The sequence below is a fragment of the Pseudochaenichthys georgianus genome, chromosome 16 (genome assembly GCF_902827115.2).
Source record: "Pseudochaenichthys georgianus chromosome 16, fPseGeo1.2, whole genome shotgun sequence".
NCBI lineage: Eukaryota > Metazoa > Chordata > Actinopteri > Perciformes > Channichthyidae > Pseudochaenichthys > Pseudochaenichthys georgianus.
In genome coordinates, this window is record NC_047518.2 from 7,948,090 (window position 1) to 7,976,042 (window position 27,953).

General features: G+C 40.7%; 1 protein-coding gene across 5 annotated transcripts in view; it reads left to right on the plus strand.

Annotated features, from left to right (window-relative positions):
- The window catches only part of grik2 (glutamate receptor, ionotropic, kainate 2), a 309,207-nt gene that overhangs the window by 221,693 nt on the left and 59,561 nt on the right, over positions 1–27,953 (plus strand). For all 5 annotated transcript variants that reach the window (XR_011644593.1, XM_034101861.2, XM_034101862.1 and 2 more), the window contains 4 exons: positions 1,085–1,291; positions 10,657–10,880; positions 19,228–19,346; positions 23,931–24,148. Coding sequence is in view for 4 of the 5 variants with exons in the window: in XM_034101861.2 (XP_033957752.1) it covers positions 1,085–1,291; positions 10,657–10,880; positions 19,228–19,346; positions 23,931–24,148 (768 nt within the window). In the remaining variant the exon portion in view is untranslated. The remainder of the gene's footprint in view (positions 1–1,084; positions 1,292–10,656; positions 10,881–19,227; positions 19,347–23,930; positions 24,149–27,953) is intronic.

A 27,953-nucleotide genomic window follows, 5' to 3' on the forward strand; every position in this document is an offset into this window, starting at 1 on the left:
GAAATCTGTTGATGTATTACATTTAATTAAAGTCAATGTTTCAGTTTGTTCAGTGGATAGCAATCATCAAACATTAAAACATGTCCTAGTGCCTATCACACAAACACTGAAAACAGATCAAATATATAAATATAATATAAATATTAAGACAAGCACATTTGTTAATATAAATATAATTTCACAATTAATTTAATCTAACATCTCAAATTTCAGTTGGTTGCCCAACATAAAAATGTTTGCACTATTGGAAAAAGCTTGAACATCTAAGCAGATTATAAACACAGCATCTTCCAATGTTTGAGGTCCGTAAAGAGAAAGCAGATTGTGCAAACGGAGAGCCTCGGTTGGTTGATTTTGAAATCTTTTGAATGTACATGTCAGAGTTGATCTCTTGATAAATAATCAAACAGATAACAGCAGGAATAAATATGTGTTGATGACAATGTGTAGGGCAGTTGCAGTGAGTCTGTGCCCGTAAGCATTAGTTCAGATGTAGTTATCTTATTGCTCATGATCAAGAGGTTCTCCCCGTTTGTTCGGAGCTCGAAACATCTTCTCAGTGGAGGACAGTATCAAAGAAGACATGGGTAATCTCCCCAGCTGTTGGTGTGAGCAGAGGGGACGGCGCTCTCTCTTTGTGTCCGTCTATCAGCATCTCTTATCTTATTGACAAAGCGCGCGGCGTCCTGAAAGCCGGACCCGGGCCCAAAGCCAGCCTGCTGAGCCTGAGAGGAGCACAGAGTCATTGATATGGGGATTATCTCTTATTATGGTCATGCCTCACTTTGCACCCAGCCTACCTCACATCACAGGACTGGGCCTGCTGGCTCACACACACACACACACACACACACACACACACACACACACACACACACACACACACACACACACACACACACACACACACACACACACACACACACACACACACACACACACGCTTTACTCCTCCAGCCAACGTGTAGCTCCAAAGCCTATCTCACACATCAGACACCCTTCAGATAGGCCTTATCTGAAGGTAAAAGATGCCAAGTGCCGTGGAGACGTGGAGGCTCACCCCCTCCTCTTTTTCACTTGACAGGAAGAGCCATATGTAATGTTCAAGAAGTCTGACAAGCCGCTGTACGGGAACGACCGCTTCGAGGGATTCTGCATAGACCTGCTGAGAGAGCTGGCCAGCATCCTGGGCTTCACGTACGAGGTCCGCCTGGTGGAGGACGGCCGGTACGGCGCCCAGGACGAGAACACGGGCCAGTGGAACGGCATGATCAAGGAGCTCATGGACCACGTGAGTCTCTTGTATCTTCATTGAAGACAATGCATGAATATGTTCCAAGCAAACAGATGTTAAGTTCAGACCAGTGGGTGTGATTATATTCTGCATTCCAAGTCAATGGAAGAGGTTTGGAGAAGTTTGTCCCATCTGAAAGTTATTTTTTTATGTTTTCAGATATCAGCAATTTGTTTGGGAAATAAACAGCATTGAGAACAAGCTGCACAACAGGGTGAACACAGGATGAAATTAATCAAACGTATTAGCAAATTAAATGTTTTGGATTTAGATCAGTGCTTCTCAAAGTGTGGTCCGTGAGCGCCCCCTAGTGTATATTGGTAAAATTTCACATTTTAAATAAATAAATACATTTAAGTTTTCCGCACTCTCGCGGGAATATCTCCGCAATGGAGCGAGTTTAAGTTTCACTTTCGATTGCATGATATAGCACAGATAAACACCTTCATCACACATGTGGCCACTTGTTTGTACCATTTTCAGGCGATTTGTAAAAAACGATGTGTTTTTGGATATTTGTGGAGTTAGGTGGTCCGCGAGTGTTTTTTTATTGGTTAAGTGGTCCTTGGTATGAAAACGTTTGAGAAACACTGGTTTAGATTATATGTTTGGTATCTATTACAGCAATTATTGCTTTAAAAGTGGAATCAGACTGTTATTTCCTGCAAATTACCAGTAGGCTACTATCTTTGGGTTTTGGACTGTTAATTTAACAGAACAAGGTACCAACATGTAGAATATATTATTAATCCAAGTGCAAAAATAACAGCTGTCACAAAATAATCTATTAATTGTATTTTCCTTTTTTTATTTCTTATGTTTTTTTTCCGTCTTTATCGTATTGAAACACATATTTAACAGATTATAGGAATAATTGTGTGTTTGGATCCATTTTGTTCAAATGGAATTCACTCTAAGATTGCTCTTGTGTTCTCTGTCAAGAACAGGTTTTAGCAAATGGAAATGTTGATGTTGACATGTTACATATAAATAAATTGGCAGAAGATTTGCAAGTCAAGTGCAAAGCATATGACTTTGCACTTATAGGGCCCAGACTATGTGCTAACAGTGAGAGTTATAAGTCTTATAACATCAGCAAGGTCTTGCAAACAAACAAACAAAGCACTAAACTAACAAAGAACTAAACTAACAAAGCACTAAACTAAATGTCCTTATTTCCCACTACAGTACAGTGTAGCAGTGAAACTAGTACAAAGAGCTCTTTTGTCTGGTTGTGTTTGTCCTCTCAAGCTCTCATGTCCTATATGTCTCCTTACATCCCAGTACATCGTATACAGTTTAGTGCAGCCATCCAAACAAAATAAGAAAGTAGGTAAAGAAAATAAATGAATGCTTTGATTTAGGCTCCAGGGGGAAAACGGTCAGTTTAGTAGCGAGCGTATACTTGATGAGTGGAGAGAGAAAGAGGGCTTTAAATGTCTCGCTAGGTGCCTTGGGACAGACTCTGTAGTGTGTGAAGACCCTGCTTTCTTAATTGGATTCACCTCAAGTATGTTGTCTAGTTCTGTGTCAAGAACACGTTTTTTTCATGACTTGTACATTAGTATTTATTGTCATATCAACATCTATTACCATCGACATGTTTGAAAATTACCCAAAAATAAGATGACGGATATTTCACTGAAACTCACTGAGAGGAAAAGTAGGAAAAAGAATCTGAAGATAACAAGCAGCACAGTTTGAGGGTACAGTGATGCGAGGAGAGCATAGATTCTGTCGGCGCGCGTTTCCCCTACAGAGCTTATTAAAACACACACACACACACACACACACACACACACACACACACACACACACACACACACACACACACACACACACACACACACACACACACACACACACACACACACACAATCTGCCGACAGTGTAGATCATTACAACCGACAAAGTCCCAGCAAGGATAAACTGCATGGGCATAAATATAGCAGCCACCGCATGGCCAATGGTCAACATGTGACCCAAGAGGGGCAAGTCTCCCCTAACTGCCTCTGCTCCTGATCAGTGGAGCCATTGGCCGCTGTGACACCGTCTGCTCCCCTCATGGTGAAGGGCCCAGTCCCCTGCCCTTCAGTGTGGGCTGAGCAGGGCGCGGGATGACAGGGAAAGATGGTGATCACAGCGGAGAGGCCCTCAGATCAGAAGGAGTTTGTTTGGAGAAGACATGCTGAAGTTAGAGCTGAACAAGTTGGAAACACCCTGTCACTTTGAGGACTTTAGCAAAAAGATATTTCTAATGTTCAAAGTGGAGGTGACTTTGTGGAGGGTTGTGTCAAAGATGCCTAGACTATTTTTCAGAGGTGGGAAGTAACGCAGTACATTTACTCAAGTACTGTTCTTAAGTCCTTGAGTATTTCAATGTAATGCTGCTTTGTACTACTTTGTACTCCACTACAATTCAGAGGTGAATGGTGTACTTTTCCTCCACTACATGTATTGAATACCTTTAGTTACTTCTCAGATGTGGAAGAATGATGTGAAATATAATCAAGTGTTCAATCAGACTTTAGTTCCACCTGGAGTAAATCCACCAGCTACCCTGCAGTCTACAAAGTCATTCAGACCAGCTGCACCTTTACCAGCTTTGAGAACACTTTACTGATCAATCATTATAAAACATATCATATATATTATTCTGAAATGGGCTTATCTGCAGAATGAGTATATTCTACTTGTGTACTTTTACTTGAGTATCATTTGGAACGCAGGACTTGTACTTGTAACAGAGTATTCCTACACTACACTGGTATAAGATTTGAGTACTTCTCCCACCTCTGCATTTGTTACCTCCCAGCTGCTAGCAGGAAGCTTGCTCCGTTCATCTTCGAGTGATATATGGCAACCTTCACAAGACAAAAAGGATATATCTTTGAGAAAGGAGCCACTTGACCTTGCTGTAAATGTTTAGCCTTTATAGTCACAATGCAGCTGGAGATTTATTAACTGTCAACAGAACTGCATGGTTTTCACCCCAGATATGGTAACATGACTTTCCTGGGAAGGCTCTATACATCCTGCTCTATATCTCTAACGCACATGTCTCACATATTATCACGGCTTCTGCCAGAGAAGGGATTATTCAGTATTATAAATAACTCCGGGAGAAATCATGTTAATGCTCAGTGTTTGGAGAAACAGTTGTGTGTATATAGAACAGATTCAGATTTGTTTGCCACTGCAGTTAATCAAAAAGAAATGCACTACATGTTATGTAAGTGTTGGATGTGAATTCAGTTCATTAAAGCAATAATTCCTTAGTGAGTGCTATATTGCGCAAGAAAGCTAAGCTTCCAAAATCGGTGTCTGATTGCTTTCATTTGATGTTACAGGGACGTATTTGGATGAAATAAAGAAGTACAAGCTTTAAAGTGGTGCAGTGATGGCTATAAGATATTTGTGTTGGCCAACCAGGAAGTCGCAACGACTCCCTCGACAAAAAGCAACGGGATTTTCCAAATTGGATGATGGTATATTACAGAAAACAAGCTCAATGTCAAACACACATGTATGATACTTAAAACGTTTTGTTTAGCAGGGTACTATCCATATATTCTGACGACTTTGTGATTCTTGAAGCAGAAATACAATATCTGCATCAACACCGCTAAGCTTAAGACTTGTGTCAGCGTGATCAGGTTTGTTAGTTTATTTAGTCACTAGTTGGCAACCACCATTTTTATGACACAGAGGCTTCGGACATTCACCAGTGTGGTATTTACTGACGTATCTTATGTTGTCGAACAAAAGGAGGAAATATCTTCAACTTCTGTCAACCACTGATCTTATTTCAGGTGTCTAAGGAAAAGCCAAAACCGTTAACTTATTTCAACAGGTAAAATGGCATCCCAAAATATGGATGTACTGGATGGGGATACATTTTACAATGGAACATTTAATTTGACTTTTTCAAGTGTTCAACCGGCGAAATTACACAAAGAAAGACCGAGGCTGCATTGTCCGTGTAAGAGGAAATGGCAGTAGGGACCCTCTGTTTCAGAACCTCACTTTCTTAGCAGGGATGCAAACTTGTCACCTTTCGGCGAAATTCGCCGTTTTGAATCCAAAATAGGTCATGTGTGTGATTCATGTAGATCTGCAATAAAAATGTTTTTGGGGTATGAGGGGGGTCTGAGACCCGGAGTAATCTGCGGCCGCGATGATGGTCTAGCTTCAGCAGCTACATTACCTACAGGTCAGGGTTTCCGTTAGCCGGTAATTACCGGTTTTTAGCTGGTACAATTTAAAAAAAACGGTAAATTCAAAACCTGACGGTCAAAATGTCTGGTAATAATTAGGGAGGCTCCGATCGATCGGCCGCCGGTCATTATCGGCCGCTATTCACTCTTAATAGTTTGATCGGTGCTCTCTATGAAGGCCGATCAGGAGAGCTGGATCTGATCGATATGGACATAAACGCGAGTGAAGTGTAACCGGAGCGAGAGAGAGATCAGATCAGCTGCTGAGTCTGACGGAGACACGCATCTCTGCATGATCACCTGAATCCCCGCCCTCTGTTTAGCGCGCTGCAGGAGCTGCTTGAGAAACTGACGGGCTGTCAGGAGAGAGAGAGAGGAAAAGAGAGGATCCGTTTCTCCCGTGTTATTATTCAAAGTTGATGTAAACTTCTGAATAATGTACGTTATCTACTACAAGTAGTTTGTTTGAATGTAATAATTATGTTGTTTGTTGTTTGTGGAATCATTTATTGAAAAATGAATCTGAATTTTTCGATCTGTTACGATTATAAACTGAAGCAATATAAAAATGAGCCCGTGAACTGAGTTTTAAACTGAAGCATATCTGCTCATAGTCCGGTAATTACCTGCTAACGGAAACTCTGCAACACAACTATTATTATTATTATTGAAATATGACCGGTAAGTTTCAAATTAGTCCGGTAAAATAAATTCTGCCCGGACATTTGACCGGCGAGAAAAAATCCTAGCGGAAACCCTGCTACAGGTGCGTTCGTTAATATTAACTGTGTGGTCGGGAGTCACTGTGGCACAGACTGCACCGCTGGTGAACAGCTGTTAGAACGGGCCGTTCAGGTGTTCAGAGCAGAGCTCCCTGTCGGAGCGCAGAGCGTGATGTGAACTAAAAAGTTTGTCTGTCGCAGTATTATCGTTGAGCTAGCTAGCTAGCATACATTGTCACTATCTGCTAACGTTAGCTTTAGCTTCGTTTTCTAATAGTTTCTTTCATAGGCGATAAACGGAGGTGGTATAAGTATAGATCTTGTTCTTGAGTAAAAGTAGAAGTACTCAGATCTTGTACTTGATTAAAAGTAGAAGTACTCAGATCTTGTACTAGAGTAAAAGTAGAAGTACTCAGATATTGTACTTGATTAAAAGTAGAAGTACTCAGGTTTGAGTCAAAGTAGAAGTACCAGAGTGTAGGAACAATCCTGCAATCAAAATGTTCCTCAAATAAAAGTACAAAAGTATTATCATCAAAATATAGTTAAAGTAGCGACAGTAAAAGTGCTCAGATCTTGTACTTGAGTAAAAGTACCATAGTGTAGGAATACTCTGTTACAGTAAAAGTTCTGCATTCAAAATGTTCCTCAAGTGAAAGTACAAAAGTATTCTCATCAAAATATAGTGAAAGTAGTCATTGTGCAGATGGTCCATTTCAGAATAATAGATATGATATGTTTTGTAATGATTGATCATGAAAGTGTTCTCAAAGCTGGTGAAGGTGCAGCTAGTCTGAATGACTTTGTATACTGCAGGGTAGCTTGTGGATTTACTCCAGGTGGAACTAAAGTCTGATTCAACACTTGGTTATATTTCACATCATTCATCCACATCTGTGAAGTAACTAAAGGTATTAAATACATGTAGTGGAGTCAAAGTACACCATTTACCTCTGAACTGTAGTGAAGAAGAACAAAGTAGCAAAACATTGAAATACTTAAATAAAGTACAAGTATCTCAAAATTGTACCCATGTATAGTACTTGTTGAGTTTATGAACTTAACACCAGTGGCTATACAGATAGAAAGACTACGCCTTGCACAGAGGCATGAAAATACATTTTCAAAATGCTCAACAGTACTGCCCAAATTATAAACTGACTGCTACACAATTAAAATAAATGCTTTTATACATTTCTATTAGATGTGACTCTTTGGCGTTTCTGTTATTATTACCACAGCTGCTTCCGTTGTTCTGACTGCTAAAATCATCTGTTATTCCTAATTTTAAAGCCGATATTCCGTGGGGTCGGGGGGCTCGGATCCTTGTCACCTTTTTCATACCTGATGAGTTTGCATCCCTGCTTAGTCAATATAGAAAACACTATTTTATTGCTTCAATTGATTACACCATCACCACTGATTGGACTAATCTAGACTGCATACAAGGTGGAAAGTATTCCCTTTAACAAACCATTAACTGTAACTCTTGACAAAAGATAACCTCAGATATAGCAGTTGTCAAAGGATCTGCTTTTGTTTTGCTTGGGTTTGGTTGGTTGGTTGATGAGTAACTGGACCAAATGATGGCATTGTTTAGAAGGTGACCTGAAATAAGTTCCAGGTTCTTTTGATGTTTGTTAAGTGCTGCAAAGAAGGTATGGGTCATCAATCAAGAATGACTACATCGAACAGTAACCAGCATTTCACCAATGCATCTTTAGCTACCAGAAAACCAACACTTGGGGGAAACAAATCTATGTTGTATGAAAATTTATGGAAAGAAACAACCAAAACAAGTATTACCAAAAATGTAAGTTTGGAAAAAACAATGTCATTAGTTTTTGTAGAGGGAAAGCCATTCAGAGGGAGCAGGTTCAGTAGATAAGACATTTAGCAGAAATACTTCCAGGTGGTGCCAGGCACATGATTTGATTGATATGCCCTGCCATGGCATATCATATTTATGTACATTATAATGAAAATCAAAGACAAACATATTCAACATTGCAGTAATTGATGTAGGAATAACTTACTACCAAAGCCACACAAGGTTATTCAAAGTGCATGTGATTTTAAACCAGGGTTAAGTTCTTGCAGTGGAAAAGTATGATAGCCCTCCGCACACACACATCCAAAGACAAACAAACAATAATGTGAGAATAGGTCTCAAGTTAATTGCTTCCATAAATGATCCACCCTCAATAACTACCCACGATGTAAATGTCAGAAGTACTATCAACATTTTAAATGACAGATGTATTAGTTATTTTCAGTCTGCTAGGGAATAAGAGTTGCAACTGTGGCAGTGCATTGCATAGAATATGTTTCAAACACTGAGTAGATGTAGCATGGTACATGGACTGCCTTTGTATGGGCTTCTCTAGTCTTTGTGAAACAGCTTTTCCAACACTTCATTGGCTATACCTGTGGGAGAACATTGGAGTGCAGTGTCTTGCCCAAGAACATGTGACCTGTCGAGCAAGGGACCGGGATCACAACCCCCAACCTTCCAACTGAAAAAAAACATCGCTACCTCAAGGTCCACAGAATTGCCATGGGGTGTAGAGATATTCAGATATATACAGTACCGTTGCCTGTTACACAATGAGCTAGTAGAAGTATATCCTTCTCATATATTTTCTTCTCTCTGGGTGGATAAGTAGCCTACTCTCCAAAAATATCTCTAATATTTAGGATTTTTGCTGAATTTGTCAGAATATGACTAAAAGCTTGCTGAACAATTGTATCATTGAGCAGTGAAGAGAAAAACACAGCGGTTTGCTGAGAGGTGTTGTGTTTGTGGTGATGATTGGATGCCTTACTGACAAAGTCAAGGTGCAGTAGACAGAATGTACCAATGCACGATGCTAATCTAGTACCAATTCTGTTTTGTTTTTTTATAAAAGTGGTGTATCAAGGACGAAGACTCACAGAGTGCAGGCACTTGGCAAGAGTCTGATTAGTCTGAGTAAAGAGTGCTTTGTCCATGTGTTCTTTATCTCATTGGCCACACCAGAAAGCAGAACTGCTTTGTTCTATCATTCATTGTTTTTTGGAAACAATGTTAAAATAATCCAAAATATGTTGTTACTGAGTGTCAAGGCCTAAGAAGGATTCAACAATTGTGAGTACAAGCAGATTCCAACAGTTAATACTTCTCCATTCTACTGTATGCCAGTTAATGGACCAGCACCAGAGGCGTTCCCATACACACAGGCGTTGGAGCTGTTCTTCATGAAATCCCAGAAGGATGAAGTGCTCTGACAAACAGTGCCATCTTTGCGCAAAATGGTTATACAGGAATGAAAAGTCAATAAATAAACATGTTGTTAAAACATTTTTTTTCTTTTTTCTCCGCGCATCCCCCCCTCCCCGCCCGCTGCCACCACCCGCCCATGTATATTTCAGATCTGTGGGAAACACTGCTGGGTGTCATGATTATTAAGACAGGGTCCAATAAAGTTATGCTAAAATGTTCTCAATAGTCATATGCAAAGCATCCTGTTTTGCCTTTATAAGTCAAAGTACGTTGCTGTTGTATAAGAATATCATGGACCAGACTGGACTTATAGTCTAGAGTTTTGTTATATGAGGTTTATTCTGTTAACAAGACCTTAGAAAAAAAGCTAAACCAAAAGTTCCCTACAGTCCAACGACCGCATCAAAATTATTCCAAAGTCTTTTTGTCCTCTCAAGCAGGGGTTTTCAAAGTGTGGGAAGGTGAGCCTCCCCTCAGAGAACATAAGAACAGAGGGTTAACCTTAACCCTTTAACCCTCAAATCTAGCAAATGCCCCTCTCAGATTCCACAGCAACCAGAAGTTTGTTGAAGATGTGTTGGGCCTGACGAACCTCAGTGGACACACAAGGGGGCAAGACATTCATAAAGCAATAATGGGAATGCTGAATGAACGAGGGTGCAGCTACCTTTATTCATAACTGCAGCTCTTACACTGCGACTCTGAGGGGTCGAGCACAGATACAATGAAAACGGCTGCATACAGAGACTTTTTGTTTTTGCAACCTCGTGTTAAGAATCTTGTTGCAATTGTTTAAAAGTTTGAATGACCGTAATAAACGGACCTTTGTCTTATTGAAAAAAAAGTTTTGGACATTTAAGATTTGTATTTGAGTACCCCTGCTCTATAGATTGCACCTATCCCAACAAAAGCAGAAAGTAGTTATAGCAAATAAATGAATACTTTGATTTAGGCTCCAGGGGGAAAAGGTTGAGTTTACTAGCGAGAGTATACTTGATGTGTGCAAAGAGAAAGAGGGCTTTAAATGTCTTGCTAAGTGCCTTGGGACAGACTCTGTAGTGTGTAAAGACCCTGTTTTCTTAATTTGATTGCCTCTAAATCCTTCCTGTGCCTGTGACTTATAGCCTACTTCTCTTCTGTGTTTATGTTTCCTGTTGACAGAGAGCTGATCTTGCAGTGGCTCCCCTCGCCATCACATACGTGCGAGAGAAGGTTATCGACTTCTCCAAACCCTTCATGACGCTGGGTATAAGTATACTGTACCGCAAGCCAAACGGGACCAACCCTGGGGTCTTCTCCTTCCTCAACCCCCTGTCGCCCGATATCTGGATGTATATTCTGCTGGCTTACTTGGGTGTCAGTTGTGTGCTGTTTGTCATAGCCAGGTAACATGTCCCTTCCAGTGATCACAGCCTCACACACAGACAGAAACATGCTTAGCTTCCATCGCTTAGCCCCGCCCATCGGACTAACAGCCGTAATCACAGGATCTGCATCCTGAGCACTCTCACACAGTAAAAGCCTTCCACTCAGTGGCAGTGCTGACACTAATCAACAGTCATGTCTAACATTCAGCCCTAACACCTTTGCTGTGTAAAATGCTCAATGCAGTTTAACCGTTAAGGATCACATGAATATTTGCCTTTGTCAAGTTTCCAATTCAGTTGGCGCTTGGCTGCCGGGTTACTCCTGGCCAGAGGTGGCGTTAACAGAATATTTTCCGTCATTTTGACAGATTAGAACAAACTCGGAACAGCGCCAAAGTTTCCCCGCAGCGAGGCTCGGGTGTTATGCCGTGTTATGCATGCCCGCCAAAAAGGAAATGATACCGTTTCCAAACCTAACTTTGCCGTACAGATCATTTAAATGTCTGCAAGTTTTTTTGCTTTACGCTGTGCACGCTCCAGCAAGGTGCAGTGGGCTACACGGCGCTAACAGTTCACGCCTCCCCCCGTTGACAGGTCACAAGCGTGCTCTCTCGCAACCCCCCCCCCCCCCCCCCCCCGCTCGTCAGGGTTGTGTAAAGGCCGTCGGGTAATACTGGATTTTGACGGAAATGTTACGATCCTGTCCGTCAAAATGACGGGCAGCGAAAAAGTCTAGCGCAACCTCTGCTCCTGGCATATGTTTGGTATCAGTAATGAAACCACAGGAAATTCATACACACACAATTAAACCACAAGACCTTAGATCGAGAAGTTGTAGGCCTATCAGCCGTTCGAGGGTTGTGTGTACATGTCAGAGAGAGTGGCAGAATGCTTGTGCTCTCATATGGATATGTGTTGGCGTAAGTGTGTGTGGGATTTGTCAAGCTCGGTGTGAACACTGCTGCCCTTTCCCACCTTTCCCTCACTATCCCCAGTGTCTCAGAGTTCATGCCGTCTCTTCTTTTTCCTTCACCTCGCTTCAAGCACGACAACTGGAAAACAAAGACAGAACAACAATGATCTGCTTTAAAGGAGTTTGCGGCAGTCACCTCAACCCATTCATTGTAATGCTTCCAAGGTGTTCATCGCCACTGACAACCCTGATCTAAATAGACGTTTACAGATGACTTTCCTATGCAGACTTCTAAAGGCGTTGTTTTGTTTTACCCCACCAAATCAGACATTTGGGTTTTTTTCTTGAAATGACACACTTTGTCACTTCTGCACCTAACTTTTTTTTCTTAAAATTGGAGCAATGTTTTAAAATGTTAGGTCTCTCTCTGCAGTTAATTGGTTGCTGTCCAAATGGCATTGCAAGTGTTTAAAGACAATAAACCCAAGTGCTGCAAAGTTTGTTTGTAAAGAACATTTGCTAAGAAGTGCTCGAACTCATCTTTAATTGGATTTGTGGTTTTGGTAATTGAAGGCAAAGAACTCTGTTCATTTGGTCTTTATCTGATTCATAGTCAAAAGCCTGGTAAAAGAATAAAATGCATGATATAAAACCGAGCTTTAGATTACAACATAAACACCTATAAACAATCAGAGATGTTTTCTAGGGTTGACTGACTGACCAAAAAACCTTGAATACATTGGATTCGTAGATGTCGTATCTATCAACACAAGCAGCTTCTGTGTTTTTCCACTCAACAGTTTAACTATGTAACTTTAAGAATGCTGTGGCTGATGAAACCTTCTCTTAGTGTCTCTGCTTTGACAACTCTTTCAGATGAAACCTCGACCAATGACTTTGCCGGTTGACTCGTGATCTCGGGGTTCTTGCTTGTGGCTGCCATTTGAAGCTTGGTAAAGAAAAAAAAAGAGGAAAATAAGTTCATGTTAACTCTAAAACTTTCAGGAGACATCGGCTCTCTTGCAGCCGTGACCTGACAGTGTTACCGTTAACGCACGTGTTTTCTGATGTTACTGGCAATATGATCACACACAAAAATAAAAAGCGGCAACTGTCATCTAAGTTGGCTCAGAATATGCACCTATCTGTACATAATATCTTTATAAGTAAGTGTTTGGGTAAGTGTATGAATTCCCCCCCTTCACTTTATTCCTTCTTTTTGCCTGTACACACAATGCATGCTGGGCTACAGCGGCATGTGGTTGACGTAGTAGAGTGTAGCATAAGCACTCTCACTGAATTTCATGAAAAGTGAAAGGCAGATTATGTAATGTGAACAGAAGAGATTACATTCCTCGACCATTATATATGTGACAAGAGCATTTTGAGATGTCTTGTCAGGTGATACGAGCCTCTGTGGTTGAACTACCCTGGTAGTGTACACGTCAAATATCTTCCTCCCCCGTGCAAATAGTTTTGGTGCCTTGGTTGAATAAAATGGAGATGACTGGAATTTCGTTTCTACTGCTCACCACAGGAATTCAAAAAGGCCCAAATGGTATTGGAAAGAGTTTTCCTGCTGTTCTAAGTATAAGCTACATTATTAAGTATAAACTACATTATTACGTATAAGCTACATTATTAAGTATAAGCTACATTATACAGAATACATGCCCGTTTAAAACACCACTATACTGTCTACATCAATAGACTCAACAAGGGGTAAGAAAGTGAACCAAATCTAAAAATACATTATGCTAGCATATGGTTGTATCAGGTTGACCAAGAAGGAAAACTGGTTTGTTGTTCATGGTTCAGAATTCGATCAGTAAAAAAAAAAAAAGACAGTCAAAAGTGTATACAATAAAATACTCTTGCTAGATAAACTAAAATGTTTAGGACCAGTGACTGAAGCCAGTGAATACAGTTATAGGTTTTAGGTCTATACTGTCGGTATGATGTCTATACTGATCAATATCATTGCAACTCATATTAGTGTTCTGGAGAACACTAATATGAGTCTGATGCCCGATGGAAAGACAAGTGCCTTAAACCAACGATTTGGTAACCGTTTGGTCAGGTTAAGGCACAGTAACTATTTTGTCAGGGACATATAAAGGGATAATGTGAGGGCTCAACAAGCTACTTGGTTGAGCATAGGGGACGATTATAGTTTAGGTTTTTGTTTTTTTTAACCCCCCTACCACCGCACCTTAACCCTACCAAGCTTTGTGTCCCTGAACAATGTCTCACTGTTATTACCCACTACACTGTAAACATACATCGGGCACAGTGATATTTCTTTGAACAATCTGCTTATTTACACTCATAAAAAGCTGTATTGACAGCTTGCCCTCCATGTAATCCTTTAATGGTGAGGAAAGGCATTTCTCCAACTTCTGTTCACATTCATCATTTGTACGTTTAAAAGTCAAGCTAATTTCATGACACTTTGTGAGACTAAACCATCTAGTATAGTGAAGCACATACAATTGACAAGGAGTTCCACTGTGCATTAATATACTGTTTCTGTGTGTGTACACATTACACATTTGATCGATGTATGCTTGTGTTCGTGCTGCGCTGTGTGACTGACTGTTGGTACGAGTGAGAGACAGAACACTGGGACTGACGTACACACGGTTCGAGCAGCTTCTCCTCGCCACCGATAGGCCTATTCCACACGGGTGCACTGCTCACACCACATGATCCCTCTGTTGTGTTGCCAACTGCCCTGATATCTCCAGTTACTGATGTTAATGTCACCGGTTATCGCTTATTTTATGTTCCTTCTAATGACATCAGTCGCACTGCAGCTGCTTCTGGCGCAGGTGATGAAAACAAGCTTTATAGCACATCAGGACTCTGCTAAAGCCTGTGCATTAACACCTTGTTACACTTTGGGGAATTCCCTACATCATACACATGAAGGGATTGTATTTGCGGTGTAGCTAAGTGACAGTAGTCAATCAGAAATGTCATCCAGAATTATAATTTTCTATATGAATATTACTCATAATACTGATATGAAGTTTTCTCTTTCCTTAAATCAAAGTGTATTTTGTCTTTTGAATATTAAACATTTAGTTAATGAGTGCTCATATTAAAGGTGCAGTACATCGTGTGGTTTGAATGCTCCTCTGAATCCCAAGCACCTTTTATATATTTTAGAATCATGAGGCAAAAACACAACTGAGGTGGTGCAGTGATGATGTGTTTGTGTAGGCCAACTAAGGAGTTAGCATCACATAGGGGTCCCTCATCAACAATCTATCCGATTAGATTTAGTTTGATGTTCAAAAAAAGCTTATGATACATATATATATATTGCCAATAAATCTACAAGAGATTGTACAGTGCATCAGAGAGATACAGTACGTCCACGTTTTTGAGCAAGTCCACAAATCCAGTCTTTGTCAAGTCTGTCACCACCTTTGCGCGTAAATGCAATCGCCATAAGTAAATAAGGTAACCTTGTGGCTGCGCATCAGCACCGCTAAGCTAAAGATTGCTAATGTTCGTCGTGATGACGTTTATTAGTTAATTTAGCTGCTGTTTAATTACATTTTTATTTTCTAGAAGGGACACGTGTAATTCTATTAGACTTTTAAAAACCAAAGCTCTTCTTGGAGGCTTCTTACTACAAACACGTTCAAAGACCATTGGCTTCAAGTGGAATGAATCAGAAGTGGTAAAATTAATTTCCCGGTTTCCACTCCACTGAGTCTTAGATCAAATATATACCGTTACCAATACCATGTAGGGCAGCGGTTTTCAAAGTGTGAGGCGTGCCTCCCTAGGGGGGCGCCAGAGCGCTTCAGGGGAGGCGCAGCATGAGAAAAAAAAATAACGAGAACAAGATGAGTAAAGTGTCACTTGCACACTTCTGGCTGTCTGTGGAGACCGAGATCCCCCACCCCGCCAAAGAGGCTGTATAAGTGCTCATTCCCTTCACCTCCACCTGTGTGTGTGCGGGTTTTCAAAAGCAAGTGCCGGTCAAGGCTGCAGCCAGAGGATGATCTGTGTACCGAAGTGGGCCAGTCGTGTCAAATGGGTCTGATTTTGAAGACCCGCCCCCGCGATGTGCAATACCGAACCCGGCCCGCCACCCGCACGTATTGCCAATTCGTTCCGCAAACCAACCCGACCTGTCGGCACAAGATCCGCAAACCGACCCGAACCCGCATATCCTATGAGCAGTGAAAACATGCATTTTATTAACACACGCAGTTGCGTATTTGGCTCAAAAAGCGTGGGATGTTGGTTATTTCCTCCATCTAGGATAACACCAAAAGCCTCCCAGACGTTGGATTTCGCTCTTGAGAAAGAGATATTGACAATGCTGTATTTTCCGCTAGAGAGCTTTCACCTCAGCCATTTCGAATGTGGCGCGCTCAGCAGCAGAATGATGCGGTGCAGAGGTTATGATTATGCGCGGTCTCGCGGGGGAGAAGTCTGAGGAATCTTTAAACATTAAATGAAATTATTATTATTTAAATATATATTTATTATGCAACACCCGCGACCCGACCCGCATCTTCTTTGTTTTACCCAGAACCGAGCCCGGATTTTTTATTTTTAAATACCACCCGCGAATAACTTTTTTTGCGGGTTACCTGTCGGGTACCCGACCCGATGCAGGACTCTGATCCCCACAGGACTCTGATCCCCGCAGGACTCTGATCCCTGCATCATCCGCCTGTGCGCATCAAATACGCAGACTCATTAGGCGCGTTCACACCGCGGTACTTTTCCCACTTTAGTTCCGATATAGTTCCGAAATGTTGCGTTCACACCAAAAAGAGCCGGAACTAAAATTAGTTCATGAGAACCTTTTTACCCCCTTTTCCGTCCCTGCTAGAGAGCAGGCACTTTCGTGGGAGAAAAAGGTTCCTATGTCTGATTGGCTGGGCGGATTGCAAACCACGCCCCGTAAAACTCCCAAAAAGTTTAGTTCATGAGAACTAAAGAGTTCTCATGAACCTTTGTGGGAAAAGTACTGCGGTGTGAATGCGCCTAATGTTCCCAGCACTAAAGTAGGGGTGAGTGTGATAAGGAGACAAAGTTGATGTGCAGTGTGTTGCCGCGAGCATACAAGGATGTATCCACGATGTTGAAAATTAAATAAAAAAAAAAAAAAAATGTTTAAAACATAAAGATAAAAAGATTTTTAAAAAGTTATTTTTTAATGTTTTTAGGAGGTGACGCTACTCAGCCAATCAAATCGGTGCAGTCCGTGAGTCAGCACGATAGATTCAAACATACACACAGAGACGAGACAAGAAGAGAGAAACAGTCGGAGTAACTTCAAATGAAGTGCTCAAAAAAGAGAAAGGTAGACAGCGAAAACAGAGCATTTAATGACATGTTCTCTTACTGGACCTCTTTGAAATGCAATTACAGCAACAACAACAACAACAATAATAAGAATAATAATAATAGCAATAATAATTGGGAGGGGGGGCGCGGCTGTTCTCCTGCTCTCTGAGGGGAGGCTCACCTACCCACACTTTGAAAACCCCTATACCAGAGTTAACAAATATGACTTGTACATATTGGTTGAGCCTGAAAATGTTGCCCAACATTTTTTGCCAGTTTTAATTGTAAGTGTACACAAAATATTAAGCTTGCGATTTTCATTAACATTGTCCAAGCCACACCACCACATGTTGTGTTTTTAAATGTAATCTTACTTTCCGATAGTCTCTCATGCTGGGACAGAGCAACAGGACCGTTCTCTCGCTGTTGATTCATCTCCTCTGACATTGGCGTTATCGTGCCCATCATCGCTGGAGCTTTCTGCTGGGTGACCCTAACCCCGTAGGAAGATAAAAGCCTCACATTGTTTCTGCGCAGCTGGTGAATTCCCAGCCGTTTATTTTCAGCCCGAGCTTATCTCTGCACTGACCTTGCTCAAAGTTTCTCCCTCTGCAGCACAGATGATCTGAGATAATGTAAGTGTAATTGGATCAAAATGACAGCAGGCAAGCCAAGCGAGGCCACAGTGAGAGACGGGTTAAGCCGTGGTGTCTGCTGTAAACGGCAACGCTTTAGCATTCTGTGACCCAACCAGCAGCGGTCCAGCCCGCCACGATCCGGCACATCGCTGACAACTTCGCTCATCCATGTTCATGGCGAGCTGTAATTGGCTTTTCCTGACATGATTGGAGGAAACACACGCGGAGACCGCTGCGCAAGAGATTGGGTCACACATGCCACGACAAGGTCGCAGTTCAGATGAACTCCATTTGGCATTGCAAATTGACAAGCAAGCAAATCTGGGGCAAATTGAGTGAGTGGACAGATTGATTTAAGGCCAAGGATTCTCTTAAAAGAGAAATAAGGGGGACATTCAGGGGTCCTTGAGCTACACCACACAATACCCTCCCGTGTGTTATAGGGGTGAAAAGAAACACCACTGCTAACCACTTTACAATGGCAGAGCCCATTAGTCAATGACAGCGTACAGTTATGATGCTGTCATGTCATCCATACAGCCATACGTCTTCATATAGAGTTGTGTATAACAGTATTCTACTGTATTATAACAGAGGACAATGGAATAAAACCTTGACACCCGGCGGTGTAGCACTTTCATCTGCATTATCCTGCGTGCAGATGTTACATGCACTCAAGGTTACCGCTTTGGACTTCCAGTGCAGTACGTCTACATTATGCATCGCAATTTGATTATTCAAACCCTTGTGTCTGTTTAACAGCTTGAGTCAAGATAGGGCCCCAGTTCCCCCTCTACCCCAGCCCATACCAAATCAGGTCAGAATGCTTAATTGGAGACCAATCAACCTTTACTAATGTAATGTCACTTTTATTTGATATGAATAAATGAGAAATCTCTCTGCTTGAGGAGTGTGTCGAGTGAAGGGGAGCGCCGGGCCGGCGTGGGCATGATGGGAATTAAACGCTTGATCTGCTGAATATGAATCCGCCTCCAAGATTATAAGGATTATTAGTTATTTTCTTGGCTGACAATGGAGTTATTTTCAGACCCTATCGATTAAATTACTGAGGGGAACTGCCTTTGATATGAGCACTCCCACATGAGAAGCCACCTTTGGAATATGACTGGTGTTAAAATCGGGCCAAGGATCATATCTTATTACTATTTAACAATGGAAAAGAGAGATTCAGGTGAGCAGACATTGTTGAGGCTTTATTTTGACTAATAGATTATTCAGTAAATAAATCATAATCATCATTTTACAATAATTCCTTTTCTAATTTACTAATCCAGTTAGCAATAGCATTCTAAGCTATGTTCACGAAAACAGAGCAGTGCTTCTTTATCAGGGACGTGTCCTCCGGCAGGTTCAAAGTGTTTCATATGACTAAGTAACGTTGTTTTTCTCTCTCCTGTCTCCCCAGGTAGGATGAAAACGGTGTCTTTATGCAACTGCAATAAACATCTGTGTGTGTTCTCTGTTAATGTCACAGGTTTAGTCCCTACGAGTGGTATAACCCCCACCCTTGCAACCCCGACTCGGATGTAGTGGAAAACAATTTCACCCTGCTAAATAGTTTCTGGTTTGGAGTTGGAGCTCTCATGCAGCAAGGTAGACGCCTCTGCCTGTCCCCTTTTTTCTAGCACATGTCCCACTTTTTGCTGGGGGTCAAACCTTGCTCTTGGACCAGGCCCATGACCATGCATGGGGGCCTCTGTGCATGATGCTAGATGCTTTTCTGGTAGAGTCCAGCAGAATGGACTGAGTGGAATTTGATGTGTGATGATGTGATCGATGAATGAGGATGGTGCACCTGCATGCTACCCTTTTCCTAACCCCTCCCCTACCTTCCCCAACCTATCTACAGCGAACAGGTAAGTGTACCCCCCCCCTTCCCAGGATACCTGATATTGAAGGAATGATTGAGATTGAATGTGAATTTAGGCCCGTCGGCCAAACCAATGCCGTATCTTCTCAACTAGTTTGCATCTTAAGACTGAAAAATAGTTTATAAGAAAAAGGAATGTTATTATTTTAATGATACAATGCATGCTAGAATGAGAGATATGTTGCATTTTTAAATGTTGTCAATAAAACAAATAAGCAGGTAGATGATTGTAGGGCTTGGAAAGCATGGTATGGTCACAGCATCTGGACAGTGCAAAGAAATAACTAGCTGCCATAGTCAAAGCTGTTTTAAAGGGTCAGTTCACATCCAGCTATAACGTTGTTTTGGGTTGTATACCCCCACATTTTGAATACCTTTCTTTGACAATAATGCCTTAATTCTCACGCAGTATTGAACAAATTAAATAGAATATTTTATTAAACAACTTGGTTGAATACTTGATTCTGATTGGTCAATTTGGATATACCAGAGATTGTTAATTATTTGCTAAAAACCGTTGCTAAGGAGGATAAAGGGACTGTGTGTAGTCATATCAATCCACAGAAAGAAGCCCGGTCTATGTAACGTCCTTGGACAACAAACATTAGCTTTCATTGATCAGAAAACACCATGAAATACTTTTTGAATATTCATTTTTATATTTGTGGAGGATAAAACTTTGGATTCATGATGGTAAAACTGTTTATACTTTCAAAATCAACTGAAGACCTTATAGTGAAACACAAGGTTTTATATGAATTAATACCACAGAGTTTGAAAATTATCCTTTTGAATCTAAACGTTTATTTTCAACCATAGAAAAGTTGTTAAAAAAATCAAGGTTAAGTCGTTTTTTCAACAGATTTAATTCAGAGGCCCTGAAAGTATTTGTTATTTAATTATATGTTCAAACAGTGTTCCTAGCAGTCTGAATAATCCATTCCAAATTTGGCCTCTACCGTTGAGGTAGGTGAGTGAAAAGAAAATATCTGCATGATAACATATCAGGAGAGGTAAGTTAGAAAAAAATTGCTTTGGATGAAGTGACCCTTTAAGTCTATAGACAATCTTTCTTCGGAATAAGTGCGTATCCCTTGTTGGCTGGTTGCATGCTAACTTACTGTACAGTACAGTATACTGCAAGCGTACTAATATCCCCAAATTAGCTACTAATATTTCTTACAGATTTGTATTTATTTGAATCCTAGGATGCAAATGATTTGACATCAAATTGATGGCTGGTTTGACAGAATCCGTGAAAGATCTTTGTAAATGTCATGCATTTTAGCACCTCCGAATAGAGACTAAAGTAGTGTTGTTTGTTTGACCAGCTAGCAGCACATACTTGTAGGGTTGACCAGTTGAGAAGATGTGGCTGAGGCCCAGACGGCGGTGGGATAGACTGACCTCACGGTGTCTTCATGGCACCGTGAGCTCTGCACTGTAGAGAGGCTCCCCTGCCTGGAGGCTTGCCCCGCCCCCCAGAAAACTGTGGGATGTGCTGTTTGGTCATGACGTTACCTTGGGTACATGACAGTCAGCACCAACCAGGCTCTGTTTGGGTCAACTCGCTCCTCTGAGTGGGTTGCCCCTCTTTTCTTTTCTTTTCTGGTTTCTGAGGAGGAAAAGGAAAAGAAGCATGGAGCTGGTAACATGTTTTAAACATACCTGCGTCTGATAACAGAATGTGCAGAACTGATGCATATGTTTGTGTTCATGCCTGCTACCTTGATTTGTGTTTGTGGTTGTATGAATGGGCAGAGTGGGTGGCTGTTGCCAGTGCTGGGTGACTTCCATACTGTGGTGGAGCTACTTCTGACAGTGTGGATGGCTGGTGGCTAATAGAGTGAGGCAGTGATGACGGAGTTCTAACCCGAACCAAAAGTTAGCATCGCAAGAGCTCCCTCGACAAAAAGCAATGGGATTTTTACATTGGATTTGTATTTGTACACGTTTTGTTCAGCAGGATAATCTCCACACATTATGATAAGATAAAATATACTTTATTGATCTCAATTTGGGAAATGTTTGCGTTGCAGCAGCAATCACCATAAGTAAGAAGCTAACGTTAGGCTATAAATGAACTACATCACGTTTGCAAGGTTGTGTTTCACAACCGCTAAGCTAAAGGCGACTAATGTTCGGCTTGATGATGAGTATAGTTGAGAGTCAGTTGTTAGCAACAGCTGTTTTTATGACACATAGAAGTAACTAATTCTAAAGTAGGACAAAAAAGCTTCATATCTTAAGATTGTGTTAACCACAGACCTTATTTTTGGTTTTTAACCAAAAAACTATCAAAACAACGTTGACTTTGGAAGTGCTAAATAATAAGTAATTCCTGCACCACTCTGAGAGGTACAACCAAACATTTGTTTTCTAAGGGGGGCTCTGTGTGAATAGCAGTAGGATGGGTCTTTATGTTGAAATCACACAATTATTGCCTAAACTCTAAATCACTTTCAGTTAATGTATTTGTGAAATATTTTGGCATGAAGTATGGCAAACCATATTGCAAATTAGAGCTATGATGCATCTACCAAATACATATTATGTTGAAACCATTCCAGATATGTTTGGTTCTTTAAAAAACATCAGATCTGAGATATACAGTATATGTTCTTTAAAAGGCAGTGATTTAATCAATATATAATCAACATACTGTGTGGTTTGAAGGCTAAAACTGCCAAATATATCAATTTAACACCCCATAATTAAAAAGTGGCATCATGGTGCTACAAAAGAGTAGGTGTAGTGCCATTGCTCCATTATATGAGCATGCTGACAGTAAACACTTCCAGCTACTTGTGAAAAGACAATTGTTTTCATGGTAATGAATTCAACCAATGGTAATTGTATGATATCAGCATGGTGTGTGCAATCAGTTAGGATTTAACAGGTAAGTAAGCCAATGTATTCCTAAAAACATGATGTGCTCCTGGGTTTAAACAGTAGGAGGCATGCCTCCCCCCACTCCATGCTGTCATTCCCTCTCCATGCTGTCATTCCCTCTCCATTGCAGTATCAATAACAAAGGGCTCGGGCTGCAGGTGACTGTCATGTCTCTCGCTGCATCCTCCCTCTACTAGACAGCTCACTCAGGGGACAGCGAGAGAGACAGGCACAGTTTGATGAAAGGGAGTCTCTCACAAAAGGGAGTGGAGTACAGAGTTCTTAACCTCCTATCTCTCTGACTCTTTATCGGCTTTGCTTCTGAGTGAATGTGCGAAATCCCAGTTTTCAATAGCTTAAGCCGCCTGAGGAGAATAGTCCTGATATAACCCAGGTCCACCTCCTTTTCTTTGGACAACAAAACTCCCTACCTTATACTCTACCCAGACACACATGCTCCCTAATGCTCTGCATACATTGTGAGTACAACTTGAATGTTAAACAGGTACATTAATGGTATTAATGGTACATTAACTGTAAGAGGAAAAATAAGTAACTAATGCTGGGCAAAGCTAAACAACATTATATTGTTAAACCACCAATAATGTCAGATATGTTTCTAAACCAAATACATTAATTTTGTAAAAAGGGCCACAACCAATGGAGTCATTTGCAAGTGAAGTAAATCATTAATAGGTTGGTATCCTCTTTTTTGGGAACAGAGAGCTGAAGAATCTGAAATAGGGAGAAGTTAATTGTAGCTGTGTGCGATCCAATTTTATTAAACCCTGTAATATAATAGTATACTGTCACAGCACTAGTAGTAGCCTACTGTTAAAGTGATTTGTTTTTGGTATAAACCTTATGCCGTACCAGCTACTTACAGTCCGTCCCATATTCTAAGTGACACTAGCTCTCCACCTCTGTGTTAGCACCAGGTTAGCACTCAGGGCTAGCTAGCATGTATCGTTAGCAACCAATCAATAATGACAGATAACAACCTGTGACAGTGAGGTCTTGAATAGTGAATCTCCAAAAGATTGCTTTAAATGTTTGTCCAGCAATCAAATTGGCAAGATGAATTCGTTGGCAGACTCAAAAATAACTAGCTAGCGGTTAGCTTGCCAGCAGTAGATCACCAAGTTCCAGAAGTAACTTTGTCGCAGAAGTGTATTGCCTTCAGCCCTTTCTGGCAGAGTGACTGAGTGAATACATATTAGTTTTAGAAGAGGCGGTGCAGTAATGACACACAGTCACTCAGTCACTAGCACGCAGGAAGCTAACGTCAACCCATGAGGCTGCCCACTCTGCCCACTTTCTGTGAATGTGAGTGTGTGATCCAGGCAGAGTGCTGCCCCCTCCCCAGCCTGATGCTGTCCCGGGCCTCACCACCCTCCTTTGCTCCTCTCGTTCAGGATCTGAGCTCATGCCCAAAGCCCTCTCCACCAGAATTGTAGGAGGAATCTGGTGGTTTTTCACGCTCATCATCATCTCTTCTTACACGGCGAACCTGGCGGCCTTCCTCACCGTGGAGAGGATGGAGTCGCCCATCGATTCTGCTGACGACCTGGCCAAGCAGACAAAGATAGAATACGGGGTGGTGGAGGACGGCTCCACCATGACCTTCTTCAAGGTTAGTTACAACTGGATATCATTCAACTAAATACAGTCTTTTCTTTTTCTACACTGTTGTGTTTCACTGCTCAATCACCCAGAATTGTACAGATAACACAACCCAGTCTCACGGCATTTCGTGTTCACCAACACGATTTTTAATCTATTGATTCGTGTTCACCATCACGATTTGCCCCTTTTTTTCGTGTTGCACAGCACGATTTTAAAAGCAATTTATTTCTACTGGTAACGTGTTTCGTGCCTGCAGGCTGCAGCACGTCTTTTTCTCCGGTCGGGTCGTGGAAGACCGGAAGCTGTGTGGTGCATAAAAACGTGTTCTTACTCAATATCAAGCCACAATTATTGCTTTTATTTTAAATCGTATAATTTCGGACTTTTGTTACCGTCTGTGAGGAAAATAAATGGGGCTCAGAGCCTCAGGATACTGAAATCTGTATTTTTAAATATTTTTTCCTTCAAATTTGTTATTCTTTTCAAAATAACACACTGTTATTTACTCACCAATAACACACAATTATCCTTGCTTTTATTTATTGGTTTAATTCCATAATCTCGGGCTTTTTTGGTGTCCGTCAGGAACTGAATTTCAAAATAAAAATAACCGGAAACAGACGTAGGCCTGTAAGGGACATTTCGAGCATCATTGCGATTGTCAACATTTCTGAGTTTAGGATGGCCGAAGACACTACACTACCCATAATCCCCAGCTATCGTTTAGGACTACAGTTCCCGTAAGGTTACGCAGAGCGTCAAACAGCTGTGTGAAATGGAACGAAACCACGCCAGATTATCCAAAACTGGAATCGAACACCCCCCCAGAACTACACATGCTGGCTATTGTGTTTCGCAAAATGTTCTATGGGACGTCTCTACTGAACGTTTTCGTTTTTCCCACAATTAGAAGTTGCCATTAGTAAACACATTGGTGTTATCAAATGTACAACATATAATTAAAAATGGGTGAAAATCGCTGTCCATAATGCGCAGCATTAATATATAGCATTAATATATACCCACATGACAGCTCATTGCTACTTTGTAATTCTACTCCACTACAATTCAGAGGTTAAGCTGGTATTTTTACTCCACTGCATTTATTTGAGTTACTTTGCAGATTCTGATTAATTATGTGAAATATAAACAACCCTTAAATCAGACTTTAGTTACACCTGAGTAAAATTCAGGTAAGGTGATTGTCAAGTGCCAACAATCAGGAGAGATATTTGATAGTTGGTGATTGAGAAGACTAAACATGTATCTGCAATTGACATGAATGGAAACAAGTAATAAAGTATATTCATTACTCGTTATTCTCTACTAATAGTTAATTAAAGACTGTATATTATGGATATTTTGCACATCCCTTTCAAGATTTTCAAAGGTTTATTGACATATCATACACAACTACGGTGTAGTTATGCAATGAATGAAAAACTTAGGTCACAGGTTCCTCAACAGTGCATTACAAGACATCTATCAATATGTGTGTACCACCACCATTAAACTGTCATTCTGCACATTTCTTATTCTATCAACATACATAAGAGTATAATTAATGTGTATAATATCAGTTAAAATAAGTGCTTCAACATAGTTAACATTGCAGGAAAGCAATATATTAGACGTTAATTACTTTGTCAGGCTTAATATTTAATGTTTAAATAAAGGTTAATCCGTTTTTCTGTTTTGCACCTCCTCCTATTAATATCTGTGCATCCTGCACTAAACTGTTTTATTGTAGAGATCACTTATAGTATCTTCTTGATTTTTTATATTCTATATTTCTATATTTATACTTTCCCCCTATGAAAGTATGTACTCTGTACAATAATTCAATAACGTGCTTTAACCACTAGGAGGTGCACACAAGGTGCACACAGCCATAATAACTTTGTATTATTAGTGTGTATGTACAACATCTGAAGATGTATAGTTTTATGCATGCTTTCACATCATTTTACAGCATATTGCTATACTATTTCAGACTCAGTATTTACATTCTTACATTCAAAGAAAATCAGTAATACTTTAAAAACTACAGTCCTTTTATATCAGCTGTGCACCGTTATGGTGTAAATATAACCTATCTATGAATTAGATCAAATGTAAAAGTCAGCCGAATTAGTGTTGATACTGCAAGGAGACGTATTGTGTGAAGAGAAATTGAAGATGTTGTTTAATTGTTGATATATTTATGATCCACGTCAAGTATTCAGTTTCGGCGCCATTTCTTCCAGTTTTTCCAAAGGTCTTCTCATCAGGGCTCTCTAAATAAAGAACTACGGCAGATATGTAATATGTAATGCAGCCAAACCGTGTATTACAATGCCGTTATGTGATGACTTTCAAAGAGAAAAGCAAGAGCACTCGGAATTAAGTATTATTTTATACTTTTTAAATGTTTTCCGGATTTCATATAATATAAACACCAAATCCCAGCATGCATTGCGGCTAACACATCCAATCAGCGAGCTTAAAACCATAGCTGAGGATCTTGAGTAATCGCTCGAAATGCCTACGTCTGTTTCCGGTTATATTTATTTTGAAATTCAGTTCCTGACGGACGCCGAAAAAGCCCGAGATTATGGAATTAAACCAATAAATAAAAGCAAGGATAATTGAGTGTTATTAGTGTGTTATTTTGAAAAGAATAACAAATTAGAAGGAAAAAATATATTTAAAAATACAGATTTCAGTATCCTGAGGCTCTGAGCCCCATTTATTTTCCTCACAGACGGCAACAAAAGTCCGAAATTATACGATTTAAAATAAAAGCAATAACTGTGGCTTGATATTGAGTAAGAACATGTTTTTATGAACCCCACAGCTTCCGGTCTTCCACGACCCGACCGGAGAAAAGACGTGCTGCAGCCTGCAGGCACGAAACACGTTACCAGTAGAAATACATTGCTTTTAAAATCGTGCTGTGCAACACGAATAAAAGGGGCAAATCGTGATGGTGAACACGAATCAATAGATTAAAATACGTGTTGGTGAACACGAAATGCCGTGAGACTGGGTTGGATAAAACTATGGGTATGACAAGGAATATGATCAACTTTGAGCTGTTTGCAGAGACATGCAACCACATAATTTATACACAGACATTGCTACAACAGTAGGCCTACCTAATATTTGACATGAGATAAGATACGAGATAACTCTAAGAGGCTTAACTTTCTTAAGTTTGCTGTATACAATTGATTTAGTATTATACTTTGATTTTGTTGGGGCATTAGATCCTTAATTTACCATATTGCGATCTTGGTATTGACTCTCCCTACCTGGTAAAATAGTTTTTCAAACCATACATGTCCCCCCCACTTTTCAAAATCCCGTTTGTGTTGTTTTTTTTTATTACGCAAGCGGTGTGTGTGTGTGTGTGTGTGTGTGTGTGTGTGTGTGTGTGGCACGAGCGCATTTTGTGTGAGTGTACGAGCGAGAGAGAAAGAGAGTTAGCGCACCAGTTATCTCAGGCTGCGGCCACACGAGGACGAAAACGGCTAAACGCATAGGATTAACGCAAACGCAATCGCGAACAAGCTTCCGTCCATACGCAATAGTTATCCGGATAGTGTCTGTCCACACGAGACCGCTCCGTTTAGCTCCAACCGCTGGAGAAGCTGCAGTACATATGCACTCCTGTACGTGGCGCTGTAACTTCCTCCACAAAAGCAGCGAAGAAGCATGGTTGTCATGGTTACCCTTCTGTTTATTCTCCGCGGTGGGGGCCGAGGGAACCGGGCAGAGTTTTTCGCCAGTCAACATGTATTAAAGTTTAAATCTTCCGGACAAAGTTATAA